We start from the raw sequence: 24,307 nt of genomic DNA, 5'->3' as shown, positions 1-24,307 counted from the left end.
GGCAGGAGATATTTTTATGTACTGAGGTTGAGAAGCTTATTTTTCTCAAACTACATAGAACGCAATTGAATTCCTTGACCGTGTTTACACCTGGTCACTTCATGCGTCTTGAGTATTAGGATTATATCTGGATAAGACTAAGCCACATTAAAATGCCAGTGTAAACACACCCACGACCCAATCACTCAAACCACTTCAGGAGGAGGTCCAATACGCATTTTAGCCACATTACAGCAGCGTAAATGCATCCATCTCTCGGAGATCACCCAACAACCAAAACCCCTCCCAGTACAACCAACACTCCTCCCAGTACAACCCAAACACCAGTTAGAATTGCAACACAACTGCGGAGTGTCACAGCATGTGGCTAAAATCTAATCGCTATTACTCCTGCTCCCTCGTAGCGTTGTTACGGGAAGGCAAGAACCGTCTATTGTTCCAGGGTCTAGTAGAACGCCCACTGTTCCTCTGAACTGTTCACAGTCTTCCAGAGCAGGACAGATTTGATGCGAAACCTGTTGTTTACAGAGTTTTTTGTTTTGTTTTTTTACACAGGAAGGTAAAATGAAATCCGATCTCATCTGGTCACACAGTAGATCCAGACTATTTGGATACGCATGTTAACGTCAGGTTTAAACAGACCCCTTGAGACCAGTGCACCAGATTGTTGTGCTGCTGTAAGAACTAGCCCTTCAGTCTGTTACAGTTAGCTACACTTGGAGGGTAATTAGTTCTTATTTAGTATCTGCTGATCTGCTCATAAACATTTTGTGGAAGCAAGATGTACCTGAATGATCGTGCAAAAAAGTACACGTACGGTTGTACCCTGTTTACAGTGCTGGTGACCGGAATCAGACTTCTGATGCTGGGGACTCTGTAGTACAATAGTTTTGCGATGATTTTGACCTAAAAGGTACTTTAGGAGACCAAATAGTCCCTAAAGAAATCTGAATTACTCTCACCTCATTAACCACTGTTTCACCATCATCAACATTACATATACACACTCTGTAGGCATGCCTCGGTTCACCACTGGTCCTGGCTAATGAATAAAATAGTGAGATTTACACTGAGACCTCTGGCTAGCATCTCCATCACTGGAAAGAATATCCGAGTCAAGTTTCTCCACAACGAACAATCAGACATCAACATACTCTGCATCAAGAGGTCCCCAGTTCAAATCTTACCGGGGCAGTGGGGGCTCAGCGGTTAGAGCACCGGGCTATTGAGGGCAGGGCAAGCTGCCACTGTTGAGCCCTTGAGCAAGACCCTTCACCCTCTCTGCTCCCCGAGCACCGCAGCGCTCATGGTCACTGTGTGGGTTTGATCACTAGTGTGTATGTATGCGTGTTCACAGCACAGATGGGTTAAAGGTGCAGGCCAAATTCCATCTGCCTCCAACACTTATGGTGATTGTGGTGGTCTCGTCTCGCAAAACCTAAATGTTGGGACATTCGGAATTTGGGAGATATTCCTTTTGACGTGTCATTGAAAACCCTGATGGAGAAAACACAAACAACAGACAGAAGGCAACATTTCGAACCACATGGTCACCCTTTAATCACTGTAGAATAAAGCCGTCCTTGCCTTTATTAAACAGTTAAAAAAAAAAAAAAAAAAAGAGGGTCCGAACTTACACTTTCACTGTGTGTCTCCGCTGCTCTGGATCAAGCAGCAACGTTTAGTACAAAAAAAAAAAAATTAAATAAAAGAGCTTGACCAGACTTCTGCCAGACTTCTCCACCACACGCTAAGTCAAAACGAACAGATTCTGTAGACATCATAAATACTTGTGCAGTGTGGTTGAGAAACTCGTACTACAGGATAGAAGAAGGATCAGCAACTGGACTTTAAGATACTCTTTATATGCATCGTTCTCGGTAATATACATCCTGAGATACAAAAGAAATGCCCAAATTAAATAACTTCTGTTTTTTTTCTTCTTAAAAATACTGCAACAGACATGATCATGAAAACACACACCAATATTATCAGCAATCCCTTCCCCAGCGTTCACAGACTTCACAACGTCACCCATACAAAGAAAACTGACTAGATTTCATACACCTAGGACGTAGCATGTTAAAAAAATAGTGCCTCTAAAAATGGCCCACCAACTCCAACCAACTTTAATCACTCTGAGGCCTCTTTTTTTTGTTTGCATCTAGTCATATTATTATTATTATTATTAATATTATTATTATTATTATGAATCTAATTCACACTCAAATCTGATAAAAATCTGTGTAATATATATATTTATATATATTGACTCTCTTTTTGAACATTTCTCTGATAAAAGACTTCACTGGTCCTTTGGCAGCTGTGCAGCAACATTTGGGTTGAGAGGTTCCTGCTCTCAGAACATTGTAAAGTCCTCTCTTCTCTTTCTGCAGTAAATTCAAGGTCAAAAAACAAAAACAAACAAAAACAACAACAATGAAAGATATGTACATTCCAAGCAGATTCTAAGTCACTGCATTTTAGTATTTGCTTTCTGTCTTCTTGTTTGTTTTTATCTCATTAAGGTTCGTTAAGTGTAAGGACGGCAGCACAGTAGAGTTCAGAGGATTAGAGTTAAAAGAAGCAGTTAGCGTGCGACAGTTGCTTTGGTACAAATCGATCATCTTCACTGTCTTGCACCCGGAGGTTCCTGATGACAGCTGGAAGACAATTAGGTGGCTTTCTATGTGTGTACAGTTGTGTTTAGAATTTTTCGGCAATGATATTCGACACAAAGACAGACACCTGCGCTCTTGCTGTCTTTGCGCTTTTCTAACTAAAGCGCCTTCTGTCAAGTCTTCTCTGTGCGCACACACTGCAAAGGGCTCTCTGTCGCTCTGGCGGGGGGTGGGGGGTGGGTGTAGGGGTGAAAGAGCAGCGGCAGCAGAGGAAGGAGGGGGGTAGGGGGCAGTAAGCAATTAAAACTGCCCTGGTAAAGCAAGACGATTCCCTGGTTCTTCACCCCCAAGAACGTCCACGTGGAATTCTTTCAGAACCAGCAGGGACGCACAGGAAAGCATTCCTGTGCTCTCGTCACGGACATCCCATAAACGCCCGCTGCTCACTCTTCCTCCTCCTCATCGTCGTTCTCTTCTCGCAGCTCCACGATGTCGTCCATCCGGCCAGATCGGACCTCGTTCATGGGGGCCGAGTCCTCGCCTTCGATGGCCACCTCTCCGTCGCAGTCTTTCTTTTTGTTCTGGAGGAGACAAATATCGCATCAAGCTCAGGGAGACCAGCGATCACCAAACAGGCTGTGAACTGGGGGCGTGATGAAATGACAGAGGGTGTGGTTTTTTGTTTTGTCCATTTTTATTCCAAGAAGTGGTCATATATCCAGCCAGAATTCTGCCAGATGGCTACCAAAACAGTCATTGGCCATTTATAACCAAATATAAGGTGTGCTTTATGTATCATTTTAGTAAGGATTTCAGCAGCTAACCACAGAAATAAGCCTATATAGAATTCTACGAGCTGGATCAGGTGCACTTGTAAGCAATCTAATCAGCCTATAAACTACAGTTTACCACTAAGGTCTAACTGGTCCAGTCGTTCTGCTTCGTTCTTTCCAAGTGACCCAAACACAAACGAGTGCTCTGTCATTAGTGTGAACACACCTCTGCCCTGAAAGAACCTGAATCAGCACATTTTATCATCAGAGTATGCTGCTGCTGACCACACTGGGGAATGACGACACACAGCAGCGATATAATGCACACACAGCGAAGTGTGATTGCCCCACCTCCCCATGTAAAACTAATCCTGTACTTAAAACAACCTAAACATTACAGAGTTTAAGTGGCTCAAATTCACAGCCCAGTTTTTAGTTTTTGCATAAATCTGAGAAATCAGCTTTTTCCTGTATGAACACAAAAGTCTTTATTTGAGCCACTTCTATAAGTGCTCCCAAAATAAAGTACACAGCAAACGTGACTCCACATGTTCATAATAAGTCAGTCATCACAATTCCCTTTTTTTGTCTGTAACATCACACTTTGCGGCGCAGGCTTCTGTTGTCATTACCCAGGATAGAACATCAGCAGGGGCTAATCAGATAAACAGGACAGAGGTGTGTTCACACTGATTTGCATTGGTGTGAATTTGCAGAGGCATATACTACGATACAACACACATCTTGATACAAAAGTGATTCAGTAAAATGAATGATTCAATACATAGTGATTCAGTACGATCTGATTCAGGTCTGATCCAGCGAATTAGGTTCAAGGCCAATTCAGGCATGTTTTATTGGACTAGGTATTGGCTGTGTTAAGTCTGAGCCAGTTCCAGTCATTCTGATACAGCACCCTATGTGCTCTCCTTTTTACTGCCATAACGCCAAACCCACAACGGGGAGCTGCTCCTTTGATCCCATTCATCAGTTATTATGCAAACCAAACAAAACCTGCAGGCAAATCTACAAATCTCATTGAGCACACTTCTAGTGTGCAGTGCAGGTACCTGTATACCTCACTGAAAAAAGCTAAATTCACATTTTTCTAAATTGCTGCCGACTCAATGTTGCATATCTCTGTTCCTGTGTAGCTACTGTACTTCAGGTACTTCTATGGAAATCTGATATTCACTATATGTCCAAATGTTTGTGGAGACCCATTCTACTAAATGCAATCAGCTACTTGCCTCTTTGGAGCAGGATAAACATAAATCCGTTGGCACTATGTCTAATGCTAGACATGAGCTAATAGGGTATAAAGGCTTGAGCATTGAGCAGAGGAGCAGTGGAACAGTGTTCTCTGGAATGATGCTCCATGGCGCTCAGTCAAATACTTTTGGGACGAGTTGAGGGGTTGCTCATGATAAGGTGCAGTGTTGTTTATCCAAAAACCTGAAATCACTCAGGCTCTTGTCGATGAATGCATCATGAAAAAAATCCTCACAGCAATGTTTCAAAGTACTGTAGAAAGTATAAAGCCTTCTCTGGACAGTATTTACTACCCTTAATTTCAGGAGAAATAATGAATGACCAGGTGTCCCAATACTTCTGTCCATATAGTGTATATGCACATTCATTTTAAACCATCTATCCAATGCTTTACAATATATGTACGTACATGGCCATATAATAGACTTTCATATGGGAGGTGCCTTCAGTTGGCTAGAAATGTGGTTGTGATGGTTGGCAGCATTATCAGGTTTTAGGTGCTTTTAGATTCAGATCAGATCCAGGGTCATAAACCCATGCAGCCACGTTGTTGTAGTCAAAGCAGAACGATATGGGTCAGAGCAAGAAATCTGAACTGAACATACCCCAAATGCTCCTAAAATAGCCTCTCAGCTTCAGTGATGTTAGCGCGCTATACCGAATGTGAATAAGAACACTGTGGCTTCCCTCTTCCTTTGCAGTTTAATGGAACGGATTTTGTGGTTATTTTACGAGTCATCGTTTGGTCACTTCAATTCCTACTTTGAGAGGCCATGCCACAAACCTGTAATTATGGGTAGGCCGGCTTAGTTGCAGGAAACAAATCTGACCAATCGGACATAAACTGGTCGGACGGAGATGAAACAGTATTTAGAACTGGCTTCGGTTTCTCACCTGTTTCCGGTAGACATAGCAGGCTGCAATCGCTACCATTGTGGACTCTCCAAGGAAGCCAGCCAACAGAGACCCAACCCCCAGAGTGGCTCCATGCACTCTGAAGTGTAAAAAGCCTTGAGTTACTTACAGCACTAAAGCTCCAGGGAGCCAAAGGCAAATCATGCATAACATCATAAAACACACAAACACTCTTCCTTATCTCCTGGTGTTGGTAACACTATGATTAGTGACCCAAACTGCACCCATCTGCTCTTTAAGGAGACATAATGAGTCTTAGATAAGAACCTCGAAGATAGGAATTTCCTGAAATGAAGTACTATGCACTTGCTGGCCACTATTAGAACCCCCTGCCTTGCTGGTGCACAGTTAGGAGACTGTAGCCCATCTGTGGCAAGTTTCTGACCATTTTCCTTAGTCATCTTCTAGCTCTTCATCAGTGGTGAGTTTCTGACCACAAATATGCTCTTGGCAGGACATTATGTGGTGATGGACCCACTCTCAAGCTAGTGGGTACACTGAAGAGGCAATATGCTCAAGGCACCACACACACACACACTGGTGGAAGGTTAGTAATGAACAACAGATGGAGCAACAGATGTAACTGTAACTGTACACCTATAAAGCTAATAGTGTGGAGCTTGTAAAGTGCACAACTAAATTTGTCCTCATCTCAGCTGTTTCTAATAAACTGGACGGTGAGTGGACAGCTAAAATGGTCCTTATCTCAAATGTTCCCTTGTATGATTGGCAGGCCATTACGTACTGGACCACTGTCAACATGTTCTGTCTAAACAGGCGGTTTCAGAGAATGTTTGACTAACAGCCTGTTCATCGTCAAACGCTTATGTGCACTGTTTGAACTGCAGTGGTTGAATGTAGGACAAAACCCACAGTTCCAGTGTTGGAACTGTGTAAACAACAGCCTCACAAAGTGGCTTTGGAATACAGCACAAAGCCTGGCTGAGGTCAGATTCAGACTCCCCCCCCCGCCAGGGACCTCATTACCTATTAAACTCATTGAATCAATGCAGTGTTTACCCTTTAAAACAACGGCTCAAACGTATCATCCATAATTCCAGACACATCATTTTATACAATAGTCATGCACACACATCAGCTGTAGGAGGCGCCCACTCACCCCATGTATGGCAGCACTATGAGGCTGGTGATGAGGACGATGATCCGCAGTACAGAGCTGGGCGCCAGGACAAAGGTCTTCTTTAGGGTCATGAGCCAGCCGGTCAGGTGAGCACGCACAGTCACTTTTCACATAGACAGCAACAGTAAAAAGCAGGTTACACCGGGTTGCACCATCAAAGCGAGTTCGATCACATGACAGCCCTGATAGACGCACACTGCTTTCTAAAAAAAACTCCCTGAACGGACCCTCTGGAACAGTGGGAATGTTGGAGGGCCAGAACTGGTCATTGGACACCTCACCCGAGTACCTCAACACACTAATGCTCCTTGAGCTGTATGTAAAAAACTTTAGACTTTAGACGAGACCCTTGATTTTGCAAGTAACATTGGATGAGCAGGTCTTAACAAACCTTTGGAGACCCCTCCGCCCCCTGCCCTCTTCTGGCCATGTTTAATTTCTCTCTCTGTCTGTTTTGTTCACTGGAATCCATCCAAAAACCCTGTTTTTATAACAGTGCTTCAGAAGCGTGAGCGTAACCGTTGACCTCCACTTCACCTGACAGGACAGCTCCTCTAAAGGTAGCCAAAGTCAACCCTTATAGCTCCTCCTGATTACGTAACAGAACCATGACTCATGACCGTTTTGGCCATCAGGAGCAGGATCATCTGTGTGAAGTTACACAACCACTCAGAGATCACCCATTGAACAAATGCAAATTCTCAGTGATCTTCTGTGGCAAGGCCAAGAGCTTCGTTAGGGGTACTGTGCCTATTAAACATTTGGGGACACCTAGTTTTTAAAGCATTTTCAACAGAAATAAGCCTCTGTGCTTAGTGAGTTGTAAATAGCTTAACATGTTAAAGATTATACAGGTTTATGTAAAGCAGGAGTGGCCAAATTGCAATGTTTGTAATGTGCTGAAGGCAAAAATACAAAAATGTATTTTGTTTATTTATTTATTTTTTTTACAGAATTTTAATTGAATCATAAGGGTCTAGTGGCTGATTTTCCCATGACGAGTGTTTTGCTACAACTGACAGGTGTGATCGCTTATTTATACTTGCAGTAAACCCTGTCATGTGGCATCTGTGACGTCCCGGGTGGAGTTCATTTCAAACCAGGGATGGTCATAATATTCTGATACACCGTTCTTGTGATCATTTTGACCCCACAGTCTTGTAGGTCTCCCATTTTCTGATTATTGCTCCCATAGTAGATTTTTTTCACACCAAGCTGCTTGCCTATTGCAGATTCAGTCTTCCCAGCCTGGTGCAGGTCTACAATTTTGTTTCTGGTGTCCTTCGACAGCTCTTTGGTCTTCACCATAGTGGAGTTTGGAGTGTGACTGTTTGAGGTTGTGGGCAGGTGTCTTTTATACTGTTAACGAGTTCAAACAGGTGCCATTAATACAGGTAATGAGTGGAGGACAGAGAAGCCTCTTAAAGAAGAAGTTACAGGTCTGTGACAGCCAGAAATCTTGCTTGTTTGTAGGTGACCAAATACTTATTTTCCACCATTATTTGCAAATAAATTCTTTAAAAATCAGACAATGTGATTTTCAGATTTTTTTTTTCTCATTTTGTCTCTCATAGTTGAGGTCAACCTATGATGTCAATTACAGGCCACAATTGGTGACTGACTAAATACTTTTTCTCCCCACTGTATATATATGACAGACAGTGTATTTGTCTTTTCCTGGAACAGTGTTCATGGAGAAGTGGAGGTTTCACCTGGAATAGGGAAGAAAGAGAAGATTCGCAATGGGGCAACACAGAGCTCAGCAAAGGCGTGGTCCACTCCTATGATGTCCACCAGGATCCGCTCAGAGACGTGTGGCGTCCAGAAAACCACGAAACAAAGCTGGGGAAGCACAAAGAAATTTGTGAATAGGCAACAGGCCCTTCAGCAGGTGTTCCTGATTTTGCCATCATTATCCAAAGTGTTGCATAACACAGAGACAAATTCTCACAATGTACACACAGGCATTTAGTGGATAATGAATCATTCTTTTATTGTCTTCATTGTTCAGACCGTTTCCTCTGACTAAGTACAGCATGACTTTCCACTCCTGAGTCATGCTGCATAAGGATAAAACAGGCTACATCCTAGAGGAAAAGAGGAATGCTACAGTATTCCACCAGTGCAATGAGGAAAAATAGGACACTAAAAGCTAGAAAAAGTCCCTGAGCCAAGGTACTTTTGACAAGGTACTTTTAAGTTGTTTTTAGTTTAAATCTGCCATCAGAGCACAGAGCCAAAGCACACGCATGATCAAACTGGCCACAGTGTGCACTGTCTGTGTACCATTGCGTTTCTGCTTCCATACAAAAGAACTGCGATGCTTCCCGTATTGTTGGATGCACTGCAGTAGTTTCAGTGCAAAGGCTCATTAAACAGCTATTTCTGCAGTTTAACAGTTAAATTCCTTACTGAATATGCCATTTATGTGATTAGCTCACCAGGCAAAAAGTTAGTCACATGCAACTTTAGCAATTTGTCCACAAATACTTCTTATGCCACGTGTCTCCTTGCCTTAATAACAGAGCCTGGCCAGTCAGGTAAGGATTTCACCAGCCTCTACATTTAGGCCATATTAGGCTGCTCTTTCACAAAACTAAATGCTAGAATTTGTGTTAGCCTGTTTCACCATTACACCTGTTTTTTTGTTTATATTAGGAACTAGGGTTGGCTGATTTTCCTGGTCAGTCAAAGTGTCCCAGTGTTTCCTTAGATCTGTTTAACCAGGCATGCAAAGACGCCCTACAGTCGCCTGAAACGGTGAGGTCTCAGAGTAGTGCTTGGACATGAAGCACAAAGTTAGTGGAATAGTTGGATACAGTGGAGAGGAACTTCCAGCAGGGACTGGTGTAATCCTTACCTGACAGTAAATACATTTTTATCCACAGGAGGTTTTACCACAATTTTAATTAGTGGTGTCAATCTATTAAAAAGTCGAATGCCGTTAATCACAACAATAGAATTAAATCACAAGTGAAAATGCTAGCTCGCATGTCCTTTTATTTTTGGTCAGGAGGACAAATAAATGTGTAGTATATTATGTCTAATAAACGGTCTATCTTTTACTATACTATACTTACTATAATCTTTTACTTTACTATAGTAAAGAATTTTTTTTCCTATAGTATCTCAGTGTAGTTTAAACTATATAAATAGATGATCTGTCATTGGGCTGGATTAAGATACGAGCTAAGAGAGGAGCAGCTGTGTGTGTGAGAAAGAGAGAAATGAGGGAGGGGTAAGAGAATGAGAGTTATTAATTCAAATGAATTCATATTTCAGCATAAATACAGACGCTGTGTTTACATCGCTAAATAAAACCACTAATACAGCACTAGGCTCTGTAGAGACCTACGGGAGGAATGGCAAGGTAAGCGCTTTAAGTTTGAAGATTGATTGTGTGCGTAAACGCGGTAACGTTGACCGCGATAGTTTTAGCACTTATATAGTGGCAGAAAAACACTTCCACCTGCTGATCTATCTACCATGGCCAATGTGGACCTGCACACACAGACAACGATGCGTTGGAAAGAATTGAAAAACTGCACTAATTAAAGTTGCTTTGGTTTGTTTTTGGTCGAGAACCGTACATCCAAATCAAGAATCCTTTAGGAACCTCTTATTAAAAGAGTGTACTGCTGTCAGTGCCCTGGTGTGCTTGTTTACATGCCACCCCAGCGCACATCTGGAAGCAAGTATCCATCACTGCGTGGCACACAACAAAAGCTCCTTCCTGTTTTTGCCCTCACAGCCATTAAAGCTGCATTAGCTGTTCTCTAGACTGTTTATATCTCCAACAGCAGGAGGTTCCGTTGTTCACATTATAAAACAAAAAAAGGGGGTGGGGTGGGGGGTGTACAAATCCCTTACATAGATGAAGAGCCCAGGTGTGGAGCTCAATAGACAAGTTCAGACTTGTGGAGCCAGTTGACACCATTATGCTCTGCACTGCACTAAATGCAAAGCTACTGTGGCGCATAGAGCCTTGGCTGCGGTTCCTCCTGAGTTATGCCAAACCTAGAATATGTAGCTGTAGAGTACACTGTCCTGTGGGATAAAAAAAATGTCTATTTTGCGTTGTTTTTAATAAAATACATGAGCAAAAGGCAGATTTTTTAGACATTTTTACATGAAGCTGTCACAGTAGGGTGGGTCATCAATAGAAACGTCCTATGAAAACTCCATCCGAAAGCCAATTGGTCACACAAATGAAACAGGTCCCGCCTCTTGCAACTGTGGCGTGAAACTTGCTATTTAAATTCTTCACTTAAATTAATTATACTTATAAAAACTAACATTTTAAACAAACTCTGCTCCAGAAGCTTCGTTTCCCACCATATTTGTGGTGCTGTTTTTTTATTTTTCCTCACTTGGTTTGTCAACAGAACTGTGGGTAACAGCAATGGGTAGGATACATTAGCTGTGTCCTCCACGAACGTAGGCTGCATTTCTGGGCTGTATATGAAGGGTTCTTCACTTTGGAACAACCTTCTATGAAGTAGCGGCCGAGAAATGCAGCCTGCCTCGACTTCGGCCTAGGCTTTGGAATGCAGATAGTGTCTCGTCCCCCTATTGGTTTAAGTTCAGACTTTTCTCAGCCAGCCCTTCTGTGTCTACTCTGGGACATGTCAGAACATTGCCAAGTCCCTCTAAGCTCTGCTCCTATCTGATGCTAATCACCCTGCAGGCTTAGCTGAAGCTCCCGGACTCTGTACTTCAGTTTGCCTAGCTGCATCCGTTTACACTTGGTCTCTGGGCCCCAATGTGTCTTGTGTGCAAAAATGCACGGCAGGTGTGAACGCCAGGTGTAAACGATCACATACTCAAAACTCAAGACTCAAGTCGGGAAACTAAACCGCACCTCTATTCCCTATTTACGTAGGGAATGTCCTGATCAGGGCAGATAATGGTTGTGTCCAAAAGTGGAGGTATCTAGCTGACTTCTCAGAAGAAAGTGTGGTGATTAAGGTCTATGCAATCAAATCACAAAGGCAACAATAATCGACAGCTCGCAGCTGGATATGAGCATTTAGCTGTGTTGTCATTAGCCATTAGCATTTTCACCCATAGAAGTAGAAGGCTAGATTACTAGATTACTAACCCTCAAATCAGACATGACTGGGTAACTTCCTGCCTTAGAATCCTGTCTGAGTAGGCAGCATGTTTTATGTTTCAGCCTTTTTAAGGCATCAGGTATCAGTGATTTTAGGCCTGATCCAGCTTCGATCCTTTGTTTTCACCACTGTGTAATAGTAAAGAGCCTTGTAGCGTCTTGTATGTGCCATTAGAGGACATTATTCACAGCCTGCTGCAGTGAGGGGTGTTTCAGGAGACAACAAAACCGGTGTAGTCTTGCTTCTTCTTCACGGTTTTCCTGTTTTTTTGACCGTGGCGGTTTAAATTCACTCCCACAATGTCTACATGGAGGTAACATGGAAGAGAATGCAAACGCCAAACCAACTGAGCAGCTCTAGCAGCTTAAATAGCCGTTCATTCATCATAATCAAGGTCAAATGTTCAATTAATCATGATACTGATTTGAGGTCACATCACGCAACACCCAAATCACAGCACATTCACCCACTATCCAACAGTTATTTCACATCAGTAGTTGATAAACAACAACAGACACCAGTCCACAGTGTTAACCACTACATACACACAACGTGCAGTGTTTTAAATGAACTGGGAGCCGAAAGGCCAGGGAAGGTTATGGTCAGACTGGAATATAGTATATTATATATATATATATATTATTAAAACAAATATATATATATATATATATATATATATATATATATTTGTTTTAATAATATATATATATATATATATATATATATATATATATATATATATATATATATATATATATATATATATATTTTAAACACACTATACAATACTATTACATACACAAAAAAATACAACCAAACAACGGTTTGATGGCAAAAATCTCTCCAGAAAAAAAGATACCACCCTATATTATCAATTTCTCTGTTTTAATGTGTTTAGGGAAATTTATGTTGTATTTCATAAACCATAGACAACATTTCCCATAAATTCCAAACACAATATTGCTATTTAGAGCATTTATTTGCAGTAATGAGAACTGCTCAAAAACATCTGCTCAAATAATGCAAAGCAATGATTATAATAATTTAAACAACACAGTACTAATATTTGAACTTGAAGAGTATTAAAATATCACTATGGTGAAATAAGCTTGACTGCCAATCACAGATTTCATGTCTTGGCAGGCTCTCCACTAGTCTTTCACATTGCTGTTGGGTGACTTTATGCCATTCATAGATTGCAAATTCAGGTAACTCAGCTTTGTTTGATGAAATGCCTGGAATAAACTGGCTGCCAGACACATAGAGATGCAAATGTCTGAAAAAAATGTATGTTGTCTCTTCACTTTTTCCTGAGCTGTATATAAACAAAATAAAAAAATAATACTCCATAAAATCCAAATAAAAATGAAACATGGTATAGAGGTTAGAATCTACACTATTTGACTCAATTCGTTTGCCATAATTAAGGGAGAGAGAAAGAGAGGGAGAGAATTGATACAGCACTGGACCAGGCCAGCAGCATCCAGTGTTTTAACTAGGTCAGAGAGAGAATCCTAGGAGTATGACAACTTCTGAGGCAGAGAGCTGTGATGAATCATTTAGTTTGACTCTAAAAGCTCTTGGGCTGGCAGTCAGAATACTCTGCTCCACCCATAAAAGTGTGCTCACAGGCCTCAATCTGGCCACATCTCTGCTCCGAGAATTGGCATAAGATGCATGTATTTTTGATTCCGTCTGTCTGTCTGTCTCTCACACACACAGAAACCAAGCAGATAATCCTTTTATGATCTTCAACGTGATTTTTGGTAATGAGGTTATATTTTATACAAGTTTAGGTATAAACACAGTCAGGATGAACTAAGATCAGTTCACTAAGACCAAGTTCTGAGGTGGACTGAGATGGATCTGAAACCACAGACTTCCATGGCCAGCAGTCCCAAAGAGAAATGAAAGTAGTATGCAGTAATGTAGTAATGATAGAGAAATGAAAGCTCTTTCATCTGGGTTAAAAATACATTATTGTATTTTTTTTAATAATTTATTTAAAATTTTTAGCCCATTTTCTCCCTTATTTGGAAGGCCAGTTACCCAACCCCCCAATCCCTGTTCATGCGAACACAAGCAGTGCTCTCAACACTAGAAAGGTGAAGACTAGCAGCTTCGTTAGGTAGCCAGCATGCTCAGAGGAAAGTGCGGCTCCCCAGTTTTGATACAACAGCAGCTTATGCTGGCCAACATCACACTAGGAGTGATGTGGGGAAGTAGTACCATCAACTCTGGTCTCTGGGCCCCAATGTGTCTTGGGGGTGTTTACACCAAAAATGCACAGCAGGCATGAACGCCAGGTGTAAACGATCACATACTCAAAACTCACCGCACCTCTATTTACGTAGGGAATGTCCTGATCAGGGCAGATAATGGTTGTGTCCAAAAGTGGAGGTATCTAGCTGACTGCATTGCTGTCCACGTCATCTCAGAAGAAAGTGTGGTGATTAAGGTCTATGCAATCAAATCACAAAGGCAACAATAATCGACAGCTCGCTGCTGGATATGAGCATTTAGCTATGCCGTCATTAGCCATTAGCATTTTCACCCATAGAAGTAGAAGGCTAGATTACTAACCCTCGAATCAGAATCCTGTCTGAGTAGGCAGCATTTATTATGTTTCAGCCTTTTTAAGGCATCAGGTATCCGTGATTTTAGGCCTGATCCAGCTTCGATCCTTTGTTTTCACCACTGTGCATGCTCAGAGGAATGTGCGGCTCCCCAGTTTTGATACAACAGCAGCCTATGCTGGCCAACATTACACTAGGAGTGATGTGGGGAAGTAGTACCATCAACCCACCCTTGAGAGAGCAAGACCTCTCCTTACTGCTTAGACAAGTCTTTGTGACTGATCTGCTAGTTAAAGTACTTAGACTTGAGAAAACTAAAAGAGCTGGCCCATGACTGACCCAGGTGGTACTCCCCTGTTCTGCACTACATGTGTATGTTGAGGATAACACACTATGAATGCGGAAACATCATTAACATGATACGTTATGTTTACTTGTTAGTCTGCCGTTGAGGCTAAAGAAAGACAACCACAATGCTGTGTATGCTAAATAAGTGGATCTTCTATATGTTCTGAACACCAGAAGACTGTGACCCTTGAGCTGTCAATAAGGCCCTTGAATTAGTCGTAGTTTCTGTCTCTTCACTTAAGATTATGAAAGCTTCATAGATCACAAGCAAAGCCACTGCATGGAGTAAAAACATCAGGAGAAAGCAGTGATCTCCTTCAGTCTTTCCCGTTACCAAACCCCTATTAAACGCAAACAGACGAGAAAAAATAAAGAGCCAATGTTGCAAGGAAAACATGACGAGTCAGAGAGAATGGTGCTAATGCTATACAGCTAAAGGGGTTTGCTTCCTTTGAGCAGATGAGATCATCCCTTCATAGACAGAACGATGAGGGTAAGGGTAAGCATAAGGGTGAAGGTAAGCATAAGGGTGAAGGTGGGGATGGGGGAGCTTACTTACTGTGATGGATAGAGCCAGACAAACAAACGTGAATCGCTTGATGTGGGACTTGGTAACCGTCGTGCCAGTGCTAACCAGCTTGTTGCTTGGGTTGTTCTGGAAAGCAAACAATTAGAGGAATTAAAATAACAACATCACTAGAAAGAAAACAGCAACTCTAGACACGTATAACATCATTGAAAGACTTGAAGACTACAGCCCTTCTGCAATTCACTTGAAAGGATTCTCTGCTATGACAGTTGCAACCAAAACAATTTTGTGAGATACCCTTCAGGAAACATCCAATCAAATCGCTAATAACACACCATGTGATCACATCAAACAGTATCATTACGGATGAACTGATTCCAATACACACATTATGGATAGAAAGATCAAGCACAGGACAGTCTCTTAGACGGTTGAGAAGGGAGTCCTCCTGACTGAATTTAAATATAATTTCTTTATATTTCTTTAAAATGTCTCTTTTATGCCATCCAACCTTTCTGAAAGCTTACGGCTTAACCTTTTTGACCAGCAATCACATGACTAGGACTATATTTCACATTCCAGGTTCAGCCCATGCCATCAGCATGTGATGATTTGGGAGGAGATTAAAGAGAACTCTGGAAACTTTGGGCTGAAGTTCAGGCGGCTTCTGCTTGTGGTGGGAAGCCAGTCCCCAAGCCAGGAATGAGAGATGAGTTAAAGGGGGAGACAGGGTAGTGGAGGGCTGCGAAGACTTGTCAAAGACACGTGAAAACCTTTCAATTTATTTTGTTATTTTATAACATAATTTTTCATCACTGTTCCCATTAAAGCAACCAACAGTAAGCACCAGCCAATCACAAACAGTGTTCTGAACGAGTTGGTGCATTTGCTCAGAAACTAGCACAGTGCATCCAACAATAAGGGCGGCGTCATCCTTGTTTTATACATTGAAAGAAAATACAGAAGCAAACAATGTTGAATTCTACACGCTGATCCACTGAACAGTGAGCAACATTAACACATGCATACACATACGCATACACAAGAACTCCTCTAGTGGGCAGATTTTTATTGAGCTAAAAGGCACAAAAGCAATTGTCCTGGTTGATGGATGGTTTGTGAGTAACACTGGACCTCATTCACTAACCACTCTTGAGAAGAATGTTCAGCTTAAAATCCACTTATGCAACTTACACAAAGATCTGTTTCATTTACAAGAACACAAATTTATTTCTTTGATAGATGTATTTATTTATTTTTATTTATTTCTTTTCATAAATTTAATTTGTTTACGACAACAATGGGATCAGTCATTATAAGAGCAGAGCTGGGAACAGTTCAGCAGTTTAAACACACATCCCGAATGTACTTTTCTCAAGAAGAAATTAAAAACAATTCTTAGTAAACTGCTAGTAATTAGTTACACTATATGGACAAATGTTTGTGGACACCCCTTCTAATGAATGCATTTAGCTTCTTTAAGTGACACCTGTCGCTGACAGAGATGTGCAAATGCATACACACAGCTTGTCTAGTTCCTATAGAGATGTACTGCCAACAAAATAGGATCCTCTGGAGCAGATGAACATGAACCTATTGGCACCATGCCTAATGCCAGGTGTAGACAAGAGGGGGATGAAGCCCCCCAGCAGGGGTGAGGTGGTGATTATCCAACATCCTGGTCTCTGTAATGCTCTTGTTGCTGAACGCAACCAAATCCTCACAACCATGCTGTGCTAATGCTTATGTGAACATGGTTGCTGAGAAAAATGATTGAACACATTAGCTGATAATCTTGCTGGTAGATGGTAGAGATGGCTGATCTGTTTTGGGCCGATATTAGACGAAAATGCAGGATCGGATATCAGAGGAAAAAGAAGAGCATCTCTGAGCCAATCCTGAAACAAATCTAGTCTGAAACAGCATACACTCACACTGCATGTTGTGACGTTTGCTGTATCGTGGTTGTGGAGTGCTTCAGAAGTCTGAAGTCTGCCTACTTTTAGATTCTACAGCTTTATAATTTTGAAAGAAAACAACATTGCTTGATACCATGATTTCAAAATCTGACTCTGCTAGACTTATTTTGAACTGTCTGGTGAAACTGCTGCATGGAAATGAATGTTTAATGCAACTCCTAACCTGCAGCAAGCTGTGTGAGTAAAGTAAAATGTTCAATTTTAAGACACAAAGGCTTTTTCATTTACGGAAAAACACTAAATTACATTTCATTGCTGGGGTTAAAAGTGGAGTGTAGGCTGTGACCCCTTCCAGTGTATTCCTCAAATTCCTCCCTCCTCATTACTCTGCCATGTGCTGACTCACTGTGTGTACACGTTGTTGTAGAAGGAGCACCACTAAGTCAGCGATCCAGTGCTGTCGCACAGAGATCAGTGTACGTTCACAGTGTGAAGGGGTAGTAGGCCCTCAGGCCTCTGTTCCACCCTGTTGGACTCTCCTCCTTTCTGTTTACCTGTAAACATTACACACTGTCAAATGGCAGGGGAGCGTCATAGACATGCTGGTGCCAACAAAAGAAGCAGGTCTACTGCAGAGGTGGAGGCTGGGAAATTATACTTTACACACAGCCCTGACTGGGTTTTATGGTAAACCGGAGCGCTGTGTGGTGTATGCTCTTGCTAAAACAAATTTCTCCACCTACTCAGAAGGATTGTTCGTTGGATCCCAAAGAGTGCAGAGTGAACTCTTTTGACCTCGCTGAGACATAAACATATAAACACTTTGCATCAATGACACTGTGCGCACTTGTTTATTCAAGACGATATAAAATAAAATATACACAAATAAGCAAAAAACAGTAAGACCACTCACAGCTGATGGGAATACCGCTGCACCAACAGCCATATCAAGGTCTAGGACATATATAACGTGTATATATCTGGGATATATATATAACTTGTTCTCGTAGTTGACATGTTAGATTCAGGAGAAATGGTCAGACTTGAGGGCCTGAGTGACTCTGAGAAGGACCAAACTGTTTTGGCCAGGGGTTGGAGCATCTCCAAAATGACAAAGCTTATGGTGGGTAACTAGTAACTACAGACAGTGGTCCTAAACAGGGACAAATCAAAACCCCATGACACGGTGTGTTGGGCACCCAAAACTCTTTGATGTATGAAGACAACAAATAGCTATGCCACATGGGCAGAACCGACAGAAAGGTTACTGTGGCACAAGTCTCAGAAATGCTTATTGATAGTTATGGGACATGCCCCATTCATCTGTGGGATGCACTGAAACCATATTAGATTCATGCCAACTTGCAACTGACAGGAGTTAAAGGATCTGATGCTAACACCTTTAGAGGTCTTGTAGAGGGTGTTGTTGTAGTGGCACGAAGACACCTATCTCCATATAAGCGGGGTATGCTCATCTGTAGCCTATGTGTGGGGAAATATTGCATGTGGTTGAACAACTGTCATGTTGGCCACCCTTACCTACTCTGCAAGTACAAAACCCTGGGGGTTTACAGACTACACTGCGTCTTGTACTTTGTACCCTCCCCTGGCTTCTTTCAGAAGCTGAATAAAACATGTAACACCCTAACAAATTGAGCTTTACCTTGTCAAACGCAGGGTAGACTGCCCGGAGTTCAGTTAGCCACCCGTATGGCATGTGACCTACAGGGTACGTAGCTGTCAGCACCGCGACTGCCTAAAAAGAAATAAATACAAACATCTCAACACATCTGATGTGAAATATGTTGGCACAAAAGGTGAGAGGTAAAAGGCACTTTATTAACTGAATATCAGCATTTCAGCTCATTTAGACCTGCATGGCCAGAGGAACCTCCCTTGAGAGCCATTACAAAATTTGGAAATAAACATGCACATGGCAGCCATCTGGCACAGTAGCTTGCATCGGGTCATTAAGGTCGTGTGATTATTGCAGGCGCAAAATCGAAAGCCTTATAACCTGGAACAAAGTCGCAATCAAGCCTCATAATCTGGCAGTCATAAATGCATAAATGGTACTTGGCTAGGCTGCGCGCACAGTTCAAAGCCATTCTGCAGAAAGCAAATTTGCACAAATTTTCTTTTCTAGGTGTGTCGAAGACTGTGTGTAAACGAAACGACACGCTGAATAGGAGATACAGCAGGTCAGATCAGCCAATAATGACCACAGATCCATGATGCAAGAAAATAATGTTCTGACCTGGAAAACATCAAATAAACAAGCAAACAAACTTACTAACATACTAGCAGGTGAGAAAGCAGACTTTAGCGCATTCATGACTGATGTAAACCTGGAAAACAGGTCAGTAGGCCAACTTTTCTCTCTACTTAATGGTAGCTAGTTCTGCCATTTCAGGGCAGGTCACTTTATTTATGAACAGAAAACTGGACCAGGCTAACGTACACAAGCTAACCAACTATGCTGGTAGTTTCCATGCTCACAAGTCATCATCTCGGTTTCTCTTTTCCTATCAGCTGTTTTTAGACATGAGTACAAGTGCTCACATTAAACGTTCAAATTTTAGTTTATGATTAATAAACTTTTGCAGTAAGTAATGGAGGCATATAGACAGCAGTTAGCAACAGTGTTAAACTGTCACCAATTGCGAAAGGGAAACTAGGCGTAAACGCAAGGGAACTATGTAGACACAGACGGACCAGTGATATGCATGCAGACAGTACAAGGCTGAGTTGATCTCACAGAAACAAAGACAATGGGGAAGAAAATTCATTAGACGACATCAGAAACGACCAACACAAACACAGGACTCTATATATCACAGACGAAATGAGAAATACCTGGCAGGGACAGAGACATGGAACAGCTGAAAACACTAAGGAGTAGGCGGGGTGAGGGCGGAGATAGATAGGACGGACAGAACATTAACACAGAGCACATGTCCTCAAACACACATGATGAATGGAAACAAATGAGCATAGATGGTGAAAACCCGGACTAAAACAGAAAACTGGTCAAACACACTGGCCTAAATAATCCCAAACAGACCTGCTTATCTTGTTTCTGACACTGTATGACCAAAGATTAACTGAATAACACACTGAAATATCAAATTCAGTTATTAATACCGATTCACTGGTGGCAGAAAATGAACCTGGTCAGCAAACCAGCTAAAATAAAATGACAACACATCACTAAAGAAAGATTTCTAACTAACTTCGGTATCATGAGTGCTGTCTTGAGCACTATTCTGAAGGGATGCTCATGCCTGATTCTTATGGTATAAGAAATCTCAGTATAAATGTATATATAAATATTGCACCAAAAGAAAAAAAACGTCTAGGAAGTGCAGGAGACTAAACTTTTACTACAGCTACCAGGAGCATGACTCCTCTCAGAAGTGCTTTGGAAAATGTTCAGGTCTGGAATGTTGCTTTGTACAACACTTGGTTTTCCACATATGCCACAGACTTGTACATCCTGCCTGATTTGTGCTGAAGGTTACAGGTTTCATTTACTTTCACCCTGCTACACATATACGACTAAACATCTGCTCGAGCAGCTCTAAATTTGAGAAAACCTTTCCCACAGGAAGTAGAATATAGAATAACTACCAACATGCAAATCAGCATGGGACTAATATAACCTTCAGTCGGTTTACAGAAGGAAAAAGGTGCTGGAATCTTTACTGATGTGTAAAAACGACTGACCTGGCAGATTCAGACGAGACTATGCTCACTGAAATACACCAGTAATAATTACATTCCTCCACTTTGCCCATGTAAAAAATAACCCTGTCCAAATAGGGCATAGGTCAGCAGAAATCTTGCCAGGATCCTTTACTTCTTCATCTGCTAAACAGGCTGCCTGAACAGTATATCTCAGCCTTTCTCAGCTATAAATGTTCCATAAAAATATAAAAGTAGAATATATCAATATATCTAAAATGGAAAATCTCCTCAGTGAAATGCAGAGAGGCCGCTGTGGGGTCTAGAGGGTTAAGCAGCGCTAGCCTTGAAGCTCCAGTGTAAAACTAAAGCAGCAAACACGCCTTGGCTGAGCAAGTATGTTTGGACTAAGGGGGAAAAGTGTGTTGATTTGATTTTACACTGAACAACAGCTTTAAGCACATGCTGCCTCTGCATGAAACACTGCAGTACAGCTCAGTTCGGTTATGTAAACAAATCGGAGCGTGATAATCAGAAAATCTGTCTCTGTGATCGTCACAGCAGAGCTTTAGCACAGGTTCAGCATACTCTCAGCCCTGAACACAAGAGAGATGATCTTGGGTGTGTAATGTTCAAACATTTACAAGAGCTGTTGACCATAAAAATATCGGAGGCAAATAAACAGAGAAGCGAGGGGTTGTGTAAGGGCACTGTGTTAGGTATTAACACTGTGAGGCTTCACGATAAATGAATATTTATCGAACTGATTTACTGAGATCATGCAGAAGCGCAGTCGTGAGGAGTGCTGTGTAATGTTTGCGGAGCTGTGGTTAGTGTGGTGGAATTCACTGACCTCAGTGGCGGAAGAGCTTCCCTTCAGGTCACGGGACACAAACAGGTTGACGATGGGTCGGCTGATGCGCTGCGTAGCCAGGATGAGGGCCAGGGGCCACCAGAAATTCAGCATCTTTTTGATAGTGGCATCACCCTAAAGCCAACACACACACACACACACACTCGGTGATTCAGCACAAGAATGGAACAACAGGTTAAAGAACATGCCACATAAAATAACCAATTTGCATCATTTGATTCAGGCTTCCTCTTTCCAAGACCAACACAGTAACTGCTGGTGTACATTTGCGTCAAGCTCTTTAATGACTCTCTACAATCTCTGATCAGGTGCTGCTGCAGTGGATCCCATGCCTGCTCATTTAGTCCACGAGCTCAGCATGTTTGTGTTATTTCTCCTGCTCTAAAACAACTGTTCCAGTCAGGGATCTTAATCAGGTGCGTTAGTGATTACGCAAAGCACAAAAAATGTGCAGACTGAGTTTGAGACACGCAGTGGCAGCGTTAGCGTTTAACATTAGTGCCGCTAAAACACAAAAACGAGAAAGAGCTGTTGTGCAATTGACCGTATAAACAGATTCAGCAGGAATTCTGAGAGATCCTTTTACAGAATGGCCCAATCTCAAGAGAAGGAAAACGAATGGCTTGCTGCAATTTGCAGAAACAACTGGAATCCAGGCACTGAAACCGGTGGGAGGAAAAACAAGCCCACTGCGTGAAATGTGCCTGAAAACAGTAGAAAACACTTCTAAGACCATTCACTCGACTTTGGGCTCTCAAATATGAGGTTTTATCCTCTAAATGAGTGTGATCTGAGCCTCAGTTAGTTTGACGTTCTTTGGTCATTTGGATGGCTCGCTGTCAAGTCTTGCCTGCCTGCCTGCCTGAAAGCTACATAAGAGTTATTCGGTAACTGAGGGACTCATAATCCAGGTTAGGTTTATGGATTATTCATTTCAATAATCAATAGATTATTCGAATCATAATATCACTAGATTATATATAGTGTTGCACCCCTAATACGTACACAAACGTCTGGACAAATCACGTTTCGTTAGATTTCTAAATGAATTAGTTCCCTTTAGAAACAAATGTAAATAAGACAAAGGCAAATTATGACAATTTCTTCATCTTGTTATCAACGTCTTCCTGATCTTGGTGACGGTAGATCTGCAGCCTAACCTGTAACAGCAAGGCAGGTAATACCACCATAGGGTACCACCAGGGGTATACCAGTCCATCACATGCTATCACACCCCCCCCCCATTCACCTTACACCTAAGATGTGGATCTCACACGAACACAGGAAGAACACCCTGAACTCCTGTAGAACGTGGTCCCTTTACATGGAACAGTGGGAGTATTAATAAGGTGAAGCGATACATACCCCCACCTCAGGGCCACTGGAGTCTGGGATGTTGTCATGAATGTTTCGATAGTAGCCCAGACCCACGATGGTGAAACGCACCAGAGCTCCCATGTAGAGAGACAGGATGGGAATCAACAGAGGTTCCACACACTCCAGATGACTGTGCAGCAAGATAGCCACAAAAACAATCTACAGAGAGAGAGACAGAGAGAGAGAGAGAGAGAGAGAGAGAGATTTAGAGATTAGAGAGATTAGAGAGATTTCTGTCATATATATACAATACATATCTGTATTTCATATTTATAGTACATTACAGTAAAACCATTTTACATGCTAATGCCAGTAAATTCAAGCTTACGGCATCTGACACAAAGCACTGCCTAAAAAATCTGAATTGTAAATATCACAATTCAAAGGTGACTATAGAGATGGTGTGTTAGGCAGAGTTCCTATTGGTCAGACACTTGAAGATCAGGGAGGAAAAAAGTGTGGTAATTATTCATTAATAATATAATAATTCCTGCACGATTCATTCATGACTGAAAGAAAACCCATTCTTCTTCTTCTCTCAGAACTTCTGGCTCACAATCATCACCATCATCATCCCCTAATGGCTCATCGTCTGGCAGCATCAACCACCCATTCACACATTCCAGCACCCAGCCCCCCTGCTCCAACCTGTCCTTCACAACAACCCAGGTGAGAAATGAGCTGAGGAAGATCAAGCCTAAGAAAGCTACAGGTCCTGATGGAATCAGTGCCAGGCTCCTCAAGTCCTGCGCTGATCAGCTGTGCAGGGTAGTTGAGCATATGTTCAACCTGAGCCTGAAACTGGGAAGAGTACCACAGCTGTGGAAAACATCTTGTGTGGTACCTGTGCCCAAAACACAGCACCCAAAGGACCTAAACAGCTACAGGCCGGTGGCACTGACTTCCCATCTGATGAAGTCACTGGAGAGGCTGGTCCTCAACCACATCCGCCCTCTGGTGAGCCCATCCATGGACCCTCTTCAGTTCGCCTACCAGCCTGGTGTCGGGGTGGATGATGCTGTCATCTATCTTCTACACAGAGCTCTTTCTCACCTGGAGAAGCCCGGCAGCACTGTGAGGATCACCTTCTCCGATTTCTCCAGTGCTTTTAACACCATACAGCCAGGGCTTCTAAAGGACAAGTTGGGACATTGTGGAGTGGAC

General features: G+C 42.1%; 1 protein-coding gene across 1 annotated transcript in view; it reads right to left on the bottom strand.

Moving 5' to 3' along the window:
- Positions 1 to 1,535: 1,535 nt before the first annotated feature.
- The window catches only part of ankhb (ANKH inorganic pyrophosphate transport regulator b), a 40,857-nt gene continuing 18,085 nt past the window's right edge, over positions 1,536 to 24,307 (bottom strand). The window contains exons 5-12 of the mRNA XM_072688168.1: positions 23,132 to 23,302; positions 21,746 to 21,880; positions 18,872 to 18,964; positions 15,320 to 15,415; positions 8,435 to 8,564; positions 6,702 to 6,825; positions 5,561 to 5,660; positions 1,536 to 3,202 (exon numbers count right to left, since the gene is read on the bottom strand). Of these exons, the coding sequence (XP_072544269.1) occupies positions 3,065 to 3,202; positions 5,561 to 5,660; positions 6,702 to 6,825; positions 8,435 to 8,564; positions 15,320 to 15,415; positions 18,872 to 18,964; positions 21,746 to 21,880; positions 23,132 to 23,302 (987 nt within the window). The 3' untranslated portion in view covers positions 1,536 to 3,064. The remainder of the gene's footprint in view (positions 3,203 to 5,560; positions 5,661 to 6,701; positions 6,826 to 8,434; positions 8,565 to 15,319; positions 15,416 to 18,871; positions 18,965 to 21,745; positions 21,881 to 23,131; positions 23,303 to 24,307) is intronic.

This window comes from Salminus brasiliensis, chromosome 9 (assembly GCF_030463535.1).
Source record: "Salminus brasiliensis chromosome 9, fSalBra1.hap2, whole genome shotgun sequence".
Lineage (NCBI taxonomy): Eukaryota > Metazoa > Chordata > Actinopteri > Characiformes > Bryconidae > Salminus > Salminus brasiliensis.
The sequence above is the reverse complement of the archived record's forward strand: the minus strand, read 5'-3'. Positions and strand labels throughout refer to the sequence as shown.